This window comes from Salvelinus fontinalis, chromosome 18 (assembly GCF_029448725.1).
Source record: "Salvelinus fontinalis isolate EN_2023a chromosome 18, ASM2944872v1, whole genome shotgun sequence".
In the NCBI taxonomy this organism is placed as follows: Eukaryota; Metazoa; Chordata; class Actinopteri; order Salmoniformes; family Salmonidae; genus Salvelinus; species Salvelinus fontinalis.
This window is the reverse complement of record NC_074682.1, coordinates 12,487,132-12,500,041: the sequence shown is the minus strand read 5'-3', so window position 1 is coordinate 12,500,041 and position 12,910 is coordinate 12,487,132. Positions and strand designations below refer to the sequence as shown.

Genomic DNA, 12,910 nt, shown 5'->3' with positions numbered 1-12,910 from the left:
CAGTTTTATTGCTTCTTTAATCAGTACAACAGTTTTCAGCTGTGCTAACATAATTGCAGAAGGGTTTTCTAATGATCAATTAGCCTTTTAAAATGATAAACTTGGATTAGCTAATACAACGTGCTATTGGAACACAGGAGTGATGGTTGCTGATAATGGGCCTTTGTACACCGATGTAGATATTCCATTCAAAATCTGCCGTTTCCAGCTACAATAGTAATTTACAACATTAACAATGTCTACACTGTATTTCTGATCCATTTGATGTTATTGTAATGGACAGAAATGGTGCTTTTCCTTCAAAAACAAGGACATTTCTAAGTGACCCAAAACTTTTGAACGGTAGTGTGTATAATTATCCCCCCCCCCCCCCCCCCCCCCCCCACACACACACACTTCTAAAACCAAAGTTGCGCCCCTGACAGACATATTATTACCATTGTCACCAAGATCACCAGTCCTTAAATGTGCTGATGTACCTGGTGGACACATTAGTGAGGTAACAAGAAAGTCAATATCAATATTTACAAATAATGTATTCAATTATCTATTAGGCTAAAGCAATAATGTGTTATTAAGAGCACCTACACTTAATGGTTTAATTCCTTTACAAATTGTACTCCGGACACCAGAGATGGACTTGGTGCGGAGGTTGGCTCAGAAATGATGGGCAGATAGTGTTAGACTGTCATCTACTGGTGATTTTTAGCATTGCAATTACAAAATGATAATTAGAAATTTCATAACCTTCAATCGATGGCAAAAAATATTTCCACGAATTTTCCTTCCTGGAAATATCCACAATCCACAAGCCAGTTTTGGTTGCTTTGATGGTTACTCATTATCACAATCAAAAGCTTATGACCAAAATATCCATCTCACTTCATAAAGCCTTTTTTCAGAACTATGGAAACAGCCCAGCAGAGCATCAGCAAAGAGAGGAGTCCGGTCAACAGCGCCCTCTAGAGGCCCTGGTAGAGATCTACAGACAGGAGCCCCACTCAGACAAACACAATGGGCCATGTTGGTCTGACATTAATGTCAAGGACAGTAATGAGAACAGGAAGATATATTCAGCACAACTGAAATTAATAGTCTCAGTCACAGCAAGACTTTGAAAACTTCCTGCAAAAACAAAAGATGGAGAAGATACGTTTCTAAGAAAATTATTTGATCTATGAAAACGACATTTTTGTAGCGCTATAATTATAGTCGTTATCTTGGGAAACGTGTTGATTATGTTGATCATGTGTTTATTCATAATCAACAATACGTTTAACGATCCTCCATGAGGACTTTTAACCTAAAATAGGTATTATATAATCGATCTGTTTGTGATTGTCTATAACCGACAACATTTCTAAGAGAGGCGGTTTTTTAACCACTACATTGTGTAGTGATATCAAATCAAATCACATTTTATTGGTCACATACATGTGTTTAGCGGATGTTATTGTGGGCGTAGAGAAATGCTTGTGTTTCTAGCTCCGACAGTGCAGTAACGTGTTTTTGTTGTGATGTTTAATCACTTTATTCGTCTTGAAATATCTACCTTAAATCAAGATCATTCATTGAATCCTGAAGCAAATTTGAGTATATCATCAAATTAAGCTTATTGATTTTCTTTTCTTCCTTTCTTATATCTTATTTACAGGAAACTCCGACTTCCAAATGTGCATGTAAAGGCTTAGTACATATTGTTTCAACATCGCGCCTTGTGCTAATCATTTTGGTTACTTTTACCTCGCAAAATTATTGTTTTCTGCCACGTCCAACAACAAGTAGCAGCCATGTTTGGTTTTATCTCATTGCTCAAGATCAGTTACGAAACTATTTGTTCTTTAAATGGCACTAGTTCTTAAGAAAAATGTGTTTTTTGTGCCCACACCAGTGTACATGGAGATGTACTAACATAGCTTCATTTGAATTAGAACACAAATTGTCTCAAGTGGCATTCACGTTCACATATCACATATTATGTTATCACAACATACACGGTAATTGTGATGGTACAGTGTAGTTATATTTCAGGTAGGCCTACACATTATGAGATAGTACTTAAATAACATCATAAATCCCCTGCACATTCTGATGAAGAATATATCTTCACACCGTCTTAATAATTACTGCCTAATACATTAATCTTAAACCAAAATGTAACATTGTAAGTATTTGACATGTTGTTGAGCTGAAATGTTATCATAGTAATGATAGGGAAAAGCAAAATAATGAATTTGATGTATTTTCAATTTATTCAAGTTGACTCAATGAATCACTTTACAGAGAACAACTTAAGGCGCAAATAAAGTGAGGAAACATCACAACTACAGCTTTGATACATTTCCAAGAGATACTGATAGTCTCCTAGTCTGGCTTAGCTCACTTGATAGAGCATGGTGCTTGAATCTCCAGCCTAATGGGTTCAATCCCCATGGGGGCACAGTATGAAAATATATGTAGACACTACTGTAAGTTTCTCTGGATAAGAGTGTACGTAAAGTGTAACCGGCTCAAAGAATAAACAAGGGTTTAAGAATGAGACAAATGTGTTCAGGTAATGGAAGCAACATTTTCACACATAAAGTCTGATCTTAAAACCGATCAAATACTGCTAGTCACAGAGTGATTTCATTAAATAATCCTCATGGAGGAACGTTGATCAATATCAAATATAGAACTGATACATGCTTCACAGAAGATGCTCAATACAATGTCAATATGACTATATCACTACACAAATGTAGAGGTAATACGTTTGTATCTTATACAGGTTGAACTTAAAACAGATCAATCAAAGAAATCAAAAATATATTGATGATATAACACCCATTTGGGTTGGAAGTCCTCTAAGAGGACCATTGCAGCTGATGTTGATCATGAATGAACACATGATTGACATAATCAACATATTTTACATGAAACATCAATTATTATGATTTCAATTTTAACACTACAAAAATGTCGTTTTCGTAGATCAGATCATTTCCGCAGGAAAATGCTTTAACTTCAGCACAACTGAAGTAAAATTCTCAATCACAGCAATACTTTTTAAACATCCTGCAACAGCAAAATGGGTATTCTTATTATCCCTACATTAAAAATAGATGACAATTGTCCATTGTGTTTGTCTCAGTGGCGCTCCAGTCTGTAGGTCTCAAACACGGCCTCCAAAGGGCGATGTTGACTGGACTCTTATATTTGCAGATGCTGTGCCGGGAAGATGAGGCGGGTCACTCTCCTCCTGTTCTTATCAGAGGATGGCTGCAGGCACTGGAAGTATCTCAGCAGTCTTCTCTGGGACTGTGTCTTCAGCTCATCTTTAGACAGGAAGTGAACAATCTCTTGGACACACCTGGAGTAACCCTGATTGACAGGTGCTGAGCAGGAGGAGGAACTCACTGGCTGGTTCTGTTGCTGTTGTCTCAGGATGCAAACTGTCATCTCCAGGATGTCGGCTTTGTCCAGCTTGGAGTCGGGCTGCTGGTTGAGAATCTCTGGAACCAGGAGAGACTTGAGCTGCTCAATGCTGTTGTTGATACGATCTCTGCATAACTTCTCCACCACTGGCTTACTTAGCTGCAAGAAGAGACAAGGAGAGGCATTAATAACCTTATTCTGGTGTGTGACATTATTGAAACAAAAAAGAAATCAATCAATACAATTAAATAAATGTCATTGAATTTGAATCTTCAATTTACCTTGTTTGTCAGAGTCAGGTTCTCCTTAGATTAGATCATAGTTGAAGTGATTGTAGGTGCCACGACTGGATCTCTGTGCTGTAGAGGTCTGTGGAGAGAGAATCTGATCTCTACTGGCTTCATCTCTCCTATATATAGTCTTGAATCTGCATATGAATGTGTGGGTCTTGGGCTTGTTGGAGTTTCTCACAGTCTGTAGCCAATGGGAAAGCTTGGGAGGACAATGAGGAGTGTGGAGCTGCCACATGCTCAGTGTTCTTATTGTTGGGGGACAATGGTCACGTCTCAGGGGAACAGGTGGAGGGGTGGGGGGTGATGGAGAGTGGCTCACAGTGCGCTGTGTGAATCTGGGAAAGTGGTGACCCCCAGACTGCTGCCTGATGTTGGCATCAATGACACTAACAGAGCGCACGCTCATCATTACAACTTACACGTGTGGGACTGACACAGCTTCTCTAATTAAACGTACAGTGTTGTTAATCTCCACCTATAAGGACATTGTTGAATGTAGTGTTCTGTATCCACGCTTCATCACTGACTTAGAAACATTTGATTCTCTCCATGGATATGACCTCTGATATTAATGAATGGCTCTACAATATGGTTTTACTTTGCACATACCGGTAGTTACATTTAACAATATGATGATGTGTGACATTGTATCACAATTTAAATTCCTGTTTAAATTCATACATATCTATATTTTCATTCAGTCAGAATGTTTAGGAATATATAAGATTTTAGTCAACATTAACAGCTTGAGTGGATAGATACCAGGGTAATGTATACCTTGGTTTTCAGTATTTTAGGGGTCATCAGTATCAATAGCAAGGGTTCTCTTAACTCCGTATTAGTAGTTATAAGGTCAAGCATTCTGGAGTTCAAAAGTAGCAGATGTGTCCTCTGTCTTGAGGCTACTGGTCAGTGTGAGTAGAGAGCTGATCTGAGTTTTCCACACTGAGTCCTGTGTGCTGTGATCAATGCATTACAAAAGCTGCTCAGTGGACCATTAGTGACGGCTATTGACTCTGTGTTGTACTAAAGACAGAGGCTGACATCACAGACCTTCTGGATTCGGGAGGGAAAGATCAGCACTGGCAAGATTATACTAACAAGACACACCTTAATAAATAAATATTCATCTTATAATGGTATAAAACACATGATTTTGAGTACTCTGTTGAAAATTATTGTCTGTGATTTGTTTCATTATAAATTGACAAAGGGTCAACTTTTGTGTGCCTAATAAGAATTGAGAGCTGTTCACTTTTTATCACACAAACAACTGAACTATATAAATGCACTGAATAAAACTCTGTCCATCATTGTGAGAAAGCCTATCATAACTTTACACAAAAACAATGACAGTAAAATAATAATGTATGACTAGAAATGTCTCTTAACATTGATATTACTCTGTAGATTTTGAATGAAGCACCCAGAGGTACAAATTAATGTATTGATTCAATTGAGTGTTGCATTCCAATGCAGTCAATATCATTCTGTATAGTCTTGGGTGATTACTTTTATTGTTTTTGCATCAGCCACTTAATCTATGTGGAGTTTCATAAATCAGTAATTTAATCATTTAATGTTGTTGGAGGATTATCTTTGTCAAGAAAAGAATGAAGCAACAGACAGAAATATTTCATTTGAAGATTTGTGTATTTATTCAGAGTGACTCAATGAGTCACATCATCAATACCTTAATTTAAGGTAAATATTTCAAGAGAAATAAAGTGATTAAACATCACAACAAGAACTTGAACAAATATCCAAGACATGAGACTTTATCAGAGTATATAGGATACACAATTACTGTCTTTATGAAAGATATGATACTCTATCAGAGTATATAGGATACACAGTTACTGTCTTTATGAAAGATATGATACTCTATCAGAGTATATAGGATACACAGTTACTGTCTTTATGAAAGATATGATACTCTATCAGAGTATATAGGATACACAGTTACAATCTTTATGAAAGATATGATACTCTATCAGAGTATATAGGATACACAGTTACTGTCTTTATGAAAGGTATGATACTCTATCAGAGTATATAGGATACACAGTTACTACCTTTATGAAAGATATGATACTCTATCAGAGTATAGGATACACAGTTACTGTCTTTATGAAAGACAACAGAATTGTTAAAAATAAACAAGGGTTTTTCAATTAGACATGTTTTTCTCCCATTTGCAATAAACACATTTTCAAATAATGTGAGCGACAATTTCACAAATAAAATCTAATCTTTAAACAGGTCAAATATTGTTAATCACAAAGTGATGATAACAGGTACAGTTTGGGTAAATAATATAAGTTCTCATAGAGAACCATTCAAGTTATTGTTGATCATGAATATAAACACATTATCAATATAGTCAACATTTTTCACAAAACATAAAGGTTATGATGATTTCAATTAACACTACAAAAAATGTCGTTTTCAAAGATCAGATTGTTTTCTAGGAAAACGTTTTTAACTTCAGTACAACTGAAATTAAATGTCTCAATCACAGCAAGACTTTTAAAAACTCCTGCATAAGCAGAAAACAAAGAAAATATTTTCTTATACTCATTAATGTCCATGAAATTAATCTTAGAACAACATGGTCCATCCATTGTGTTTGTCTGAGTGGAGCTCCAGTCTGTAGGTCTCTACCAGGGCTTCCAGAGAGCGATGTTGACTGGAATCTTCTCTTTGCTGATGCTGTGCTGGGCTGGGGAGCTCAGCTGAGGATGGTCAATCTCACTCCTGTTCTTATCAGAGGATGGCTGCAGGCTCTGGAAGTGGCTCAGCAGTATTCTCTGGGACTGTGACTTCTGCTCACATTTAGACAGGAAGTGAACAATCTCTTGGACACACCTGGAGTAACCCTGATTGACAGGTGCTGAGCAGGAGGAGGAGCTCACTGGCTGGTTCTGTTGCTGTTGTCTCAGGATGCAAACTGTCATCTCCAGGATGTCGGCTTTGTCCAGCTTGGAGTCGGGCTGCTGGTTGAGGATCTCTGGAACCAGGAGAGACTTGAGCTGCTCAATGCTGTTGTTGATACGATCTCTGCATAACTTCTCCACCACTGGCTTACTTAGCTGCAAGAAGAGACAAGGAGAGGCATTAATAACCTTATTCTGGTATATGACATTATTGAAGCAGATTAACAATCAATCAAATGTAATTAATTTCCTTGAATTTGAATCTTAAGTTTACCTTGTTTGTCAGAGTCAGGTGCTCCTTAGAGTAGATCCTGGCTGGTGTGATTGTAGGTACCATGGCTGGATCTCTGTGCTGTAGAGGTCTGTGTAGAGAAAATCTGATCTCTACTGGCTTCATCTCTCCTATATATAGTCTCGAATCTGCATATGAATGTGTGGGTCTTGGGCTTGTTGGAGTTTCTCACAGTCTGTAGCCAATGGGAGAGCTTGGGAGGACAATGAGGAGTGTGGAGCTGCCACATGCTCAGTGTTCATATTGCTGGGGAACAATGGTCACGTCTCAGGGGAACAGGTGGAAGGGTGGAGGGTGATGGAGAGTCACTCACAGAGCACTGTGTGAATCTGGGAAGTGGTGACCCCCAGACCTGCTGCCTGATGTTGGGATCAATGACACTGACAGAGCACACGCTCATCATCACAACTTACACGTGTGGGACTGACAGTCATCCTTTACATTAAAACAGATGCTGCTGCCCAAGTCCATTTGATTGTTGTTGTTGAATACCATTGTTTTGTTACAGTGTAGGTTCAGTCACATTTAAACACTTGAAGATGGGTTTGACCTCTGATTGCACTGTTATGAATGTGCTGTGGTCTGTTCCAGTTTCATTTCAAGGTAGGGGTGCTCATCAAATATTTGGATTACAGTTCACAGGCTATCGTTTGTCAAATTGTCTTCATTCATTTTACAAATGTGTGTTAAATACAAGATCCCCCCCCCCAATCATTGCACACAAACGATTTAAGATAAATGATAAGACCATTTAAGTGGCTTCTAATTGATCATGATTGAACTGATCGACTATTGGTTTTCTCCACAGGAGGTTGGTGGCCCCTTCATTCGGGAGAAATGGCTCGTGGTAATGACTGGAGCGGAATATACGGAATGGTAACAAATACATCAACACATGGTTTCCAGGTGTTTGAAGCCATTCCGTTTCACTGCGTTCTGGACAGTATTATGAATCGTTCTCCCCTCAGCAGCCTCGTGGTATTCTCATTAGAGAGACCAAGTCTTGTATAAGCACACGTTCACTATTTCTGTATTTTGAGAGTGGAGGGAATTAACCCTCACTTTGGAAGTCCAGAGGTAGCAGATGTGTCCTCTGTCTTGAGGCTACTGGTCAGTGTGAGTAGAGAGCTGATCTGAGTTTCCCACACTGAGCCCTGTGTGCTGTGATCAATGCGTTACAAAAGCTGCTCAGTGGACCATTAGTGACGGCTATTGACTCTGTGTTGTACTAAAGACAGAGGCTGACATCACAGACCTTCTGGATTCTGGATGGAAACACCCTAACACTGGATTTAATTTCAAAATTGTGCTGCACAACATATACTGTATAAGTGTACACTTAGAATGTATTTTTATTTCAGAAGCCGGAAAAGGGGATGCAGATCGGGGATCCTTCTGAGAATCTGGAGGCGAGCGAGTAAACTCCCAATGCCTTCCAATCTTCTTGCTAACGTGCAATCGTTAGAAAATAAAATTGATGACCTGATATTAAGGTTATCCTAACAACGGGACATTAAAAACTGCAACATCTTATGTTTCACCGAGACGTGGCTGAACGAAGAAACTGACAATATAAAGCTGGCGGGATTTTCCATGCACCGGCAGAACAGAGACGCTACCTCTGGGAAGACGAGGGGTGGGGGTGTGTGTCTTTTTGTCAATAACAGCTGGTTAAAGAAGTCTCGAGGTATTGCTCTCCTGAGGTAGAGTACCTTATGATAAGCTGTCGACATCTACCAAGAGAGTTCTCATCTGTATTATTCGTAGCCGTCTATTTACCACCACAAAGCGAAGCTGGCACAGAGACCGCGCTCAACCAACTCTATAAAACCATAAGAAAAGAAGAAAATGCTCATCCAGAAGCGGTGCTCCTAGTGGCCGGGGACTTTAATGCAGGCAAACTTAAATCAGTTTTACCACATTATTACCAGCATGTCACATGTGCAACCAGGGGGGGGGGGGAATCCTAGACCTCCTTTACTCCACACACAGAGATGCATACGAAGTTCTCCCCCGCCTTCCATTTGGCTATTCTGACCATAACTCTATCCTCCTGATTCCTGCTTACAAGCAAAAACTAAAGCTGGAAGTACCAGTGACTCGCTCAATACGGAAGTGGTCAGATGACGCGGATGCTACACTACAGGACTGTTTTGCTAACACAGACTGGAAAATGTTCCGGGATTCATCCAATGGCATTGAGGAATACACCACCTCAGTCATCGGCTTCATCAATAAGTGCATCGATGACGTCGTCCTCACAGTGACTGTACGTACATATCCCAAACAGAAGCCATGGATTACAGGCAACATCCACATCGAGCTAAAGGCTAGAGCTGCCGCTTTCAAAGAGCAGGAGACCTAACCGGACGCTTACAAGAAATCCCGCTATGCCCTCAGACAAACCATCAAACAAGCAGAGCGTCAATACAGGATTAAGATTGAATCCTACTACACTGGCTCTGACGCTCGTCGGATGTGGCAGGGCTTGAAAACTATTACGGACTATAAAGGGAAACCCAGACGCGAGCTGCCCAGTGAAGCGAGAAATACTGAAGCATGCACGAGAGCACCAGCTGTTCTGGATGACTGTGTGATAATGCTCTCGGTAGCCGATGTGAACAAAACCTTTAAACAGGTCAACATTCACAAAGCCTTTGTGCCAAATGGATTACCAGGATGTGTACTCAAAGCATGCATGGACCAACTGTCAAGTGTCTTCACTGACATTTTCAACCTCTCCCTGACCGAGTCTGTAACACCTACATGTTTCAAGCAGACCACCATAGTCCCTGTGCCCAAGAAAGCAAAGGTAACCTGCCTAAATGATTACCGCCCTGTGGCACTCACGTCGGTAGCCATGAAGTGCTTTGAAAGGCTGGTCATGGCTCACATCAACAGCATCCTCCCAGACACCCTAGACCCACTCCAATTTGCATACCGCCCCAACAGATCCACAGATGACGCAATCTCAATCACACTCCACACAGCCCTTTCTCACCTGGACAAAAGGAACACCTATGTGAGAATGCTGTTCATTGACTACAGCTCAGCGTTCAACACCATAGTGCCCACGAAGCTCATCACTAAGCTAAGGACTCTGGGACTAAACACCTCCCTCTGCAACTGGATCCTGGACTTCCTGATGGGCCGCCCCCAGGTGGTTAGAGTAGGCAACAACACGTCTGCCACACTGATCCTTAACACTGGGGCCCCTCATGGGGTGTGTACTTAGTCCCCTCCTGTATTCCCTGTTCACCCAAACACAACTCCAACACCATCATTAAGTTTGCTGACAACACAACAGTGGTAGGCCTGATCACCGACAACGATGAGACGGCCTATAGGGAGGAGGTCAGAGAACTAGCAGTGTGGTGCCAGGTCATCAACCTCTCCCTCAATGTGAGCAAGACTAAGGAGCTGATCGTGGACTACAGGAAAAGGAGGGCCGAACACGCCCCCCATTAACATTGACAGGGCTGTAGTGGAACGGGTCGAGAGTTTCAAGTTCCTTGGTGTCCACATCACCAACGAACTATCATGGTCCAAACATACCAAGACAGTCGTGAAGAGGGCACAACAAAACCTTTTCCCCCTCAGGAGACTGAAAAGAATTGGCATGGGTCCCAAGATCCTCTAAAGTTTCTACAGCTGCACCGTCGAGAGCTGCCTGGTATGGCAACTGATCAGCATCTGACCACAAGGCGCTACAGAGGGTAGTGCGAATGGCCCAGTACATCACTGGTGCCAAGCTTCCTGCCATCCAGGACGGCAAGCGGTACCGGAGCGCTAAGTCTAGGACCAAAAGGCTCCTCAACAGCTTCTACCCCCAAGCCATTAGACAGCTGAACAATTCATGTAAATCGCCACCGGACAATTTACATTGATCCCCCCCTGTACACTGCTGCTACTCGCTGTTTGTTTGTTACCTATGCATAGTCACTTCGCCAGAACCTACATGTACAGGTTACCTCAACTAGCCTGTACCCCTGCACACTGACTCGGTACCAGTGCCCCTGTATATAGCCTCGTTATTGTTATTCTTATTGTGTTACTTTTTATTAATACTTTTTATTTTAGCCTAATTGGTAAATATTTTCTTCTTGTTGAACTGCACTGTTGGTTAAGGGCTTGTAAGTAAGCATTTCATGGTAAAGTCTACACTTGTTGTATTCGGCGCATGTGGCAAATAAAGTTTGATTTGATTGCTGGTGGGTCTGATGATATGACAATCAACTGTGACTCTGCTCTCCAGAGCTTTCCCACACTCTGCCCATTGAGAGAGCTTCCACTAAACAATACAACTGTGCCTTGTTAAATGCTAATTCATCTCTACACAAGCAGTTCCCATCAAGCCCTTGGGGGTAAAAATAGAATTACTTAAATATTTATCTTAAGAAACAGACTCACTCTTACAGTGAATCAATTCAATCTGTAAGTGTGTTTCTGTATACAAACAAATGGCATGTTTAAACCATGCCCCACATACAAACAGAATAAAAACTGGATTAATTGCAAGTTTCCTGAAGAAAATGTAAGTACTGTTCAAATGTGCTCCAAAAAAGCTCATCAAAATATGATGTCTTGAACCTTTTGGGAAGATGTATATGTTTGATCAGATTTGATCAGACACAATGCAGGAACATTTATGGGATCATTAGAGACAGATCCATTGATTCCCCCATAGAGACCCAGACCCCCACTCTAACCCCTGACAGTCGAGGGTAAAGGTCCCAGTCTATTGTCCCGAAGAGGCCCTGTGAGTGAGTTCTCCTCGGTTTCCCACATTCTCTCCATTCACTGCTTTGAATAGAGGAACAATAGAAGTGTGTCTTATAACACATCATATTATGCAGCCCGCAGCCCTAAACTTTTAGAGCGCTAAGATGACAGCAGCAGTTTTGGCCTAACACCTTGAATCCTGATATATCATGTACATATTCAAAATAATGTAATGCAAATGCTACCGCAATACATTCTGATATATTTAAAAAGACATTTATGTAAAACAGGTGTTTCAGTAAAAATAACACAGCCATGTCTCTGGGAACATGACCAATTATCTCTTTCACACTTCATTACATTAAAGTGACATTATAGGTCAAATAAACAGCCTAAATAATTAGTCAGCAATTTCTGACTACATCAAACCAAATCATGTGAATTAATAAGTATGGCTAGAAATTAATTTTATTTTACTCTGTAGGTTTTCAGAGAAGCACCAAGAGGAATACGATATACCTGTATAGTGTCATTTTTTCAAGATCATTCTGTACAGACTTGGCTCAAAGTAGGCTTTTTCTTATTTAGCCCCATATACTGTAGTCTAGCTAGTAGCTACAGGTCAAGTCGGAAGTATACATTCACCTTAGCCAAATACATTCAAACTCAGTTTTCACAATTCCTGACATTTAATTAAAAAAATCCCTGTCTTTAGTCAGTTAATATCACCACTTTTTTTTAAGAATGTGAAATGTCAGAATAATAGTAGAGAGAATTATTTATGTCAGCTTTGATTTCTTTCATCACATTCCCAGTGGGTCAGACGTTTACATACACTCAATTAGTATTTGGTAGCATTGCCTTTAAATTGTTTAACTTGGGTCAAATGTTTCGGGGAGTCTTCCACAAGCTTCCCACAATAGTTTGGGTGAATTTTGGCACATTCCTCCTGACAGAGCGGGTGTAACTGAGTCAGGTTTGTAGGCCTCCTTGCTCGCACACGCTTTTTCAGTTCTGCCCACAAATTTTCTATAGGATTGAGGTCAGGGCTTTGGGATGGCCATTCCAATACCTGGACTTTGTTGTCCTTAAGCCATTTTGCCACAACTTTGGAAGTATGCTTGGGGTCGTTGTCCATTTGGAAGACACTTTTGCGACCAGGCTTTAACTTCCTGACTGATGTCTTGAGATGTTGCTTCAATATATCCACATCATTTTGCATCCTCATGATGCCATCTATTTTGTGAAGT

General features: G+C 40.4%; 1 protein-coding gene and 1 pseudogene across 1 annotated transcript; both read right to left on the bottom strand.

Moving 5' to 3' along the window:
- Positions 1–2,229: 2,229 nt before the first annotated feature.
- On the bottom strand, positions 2,230–3,821 carry LOC129815001 (transcription factor HES-5-like; annotated as a pseudogene).
- Positions 3,822–5,344: 1,523 nt separating this feature from the next.
- On the bottom strand, positions 5,345–7,043 carry LOC129815959 (transcription factor HES-5-like). The gene is made up of 2 exons (XM_055870168.1): positions 6,921–7,043; positions 5,345–6,802 (listed from the first exon to the last, which is right to left on the bottom strand). The coding sequence occupies exons 1-2, from the start codon at positions 7,041–7,043 to the stop codon at positions 6,371–6,373; spliced, it is 555 nt and encodes a 184-aa protein (XP_055726143.1). The 3' UTR covers positions 5,345–6,370.
- Positions 7,044–12,910: the final 5,867 nt, after the last annotated feature.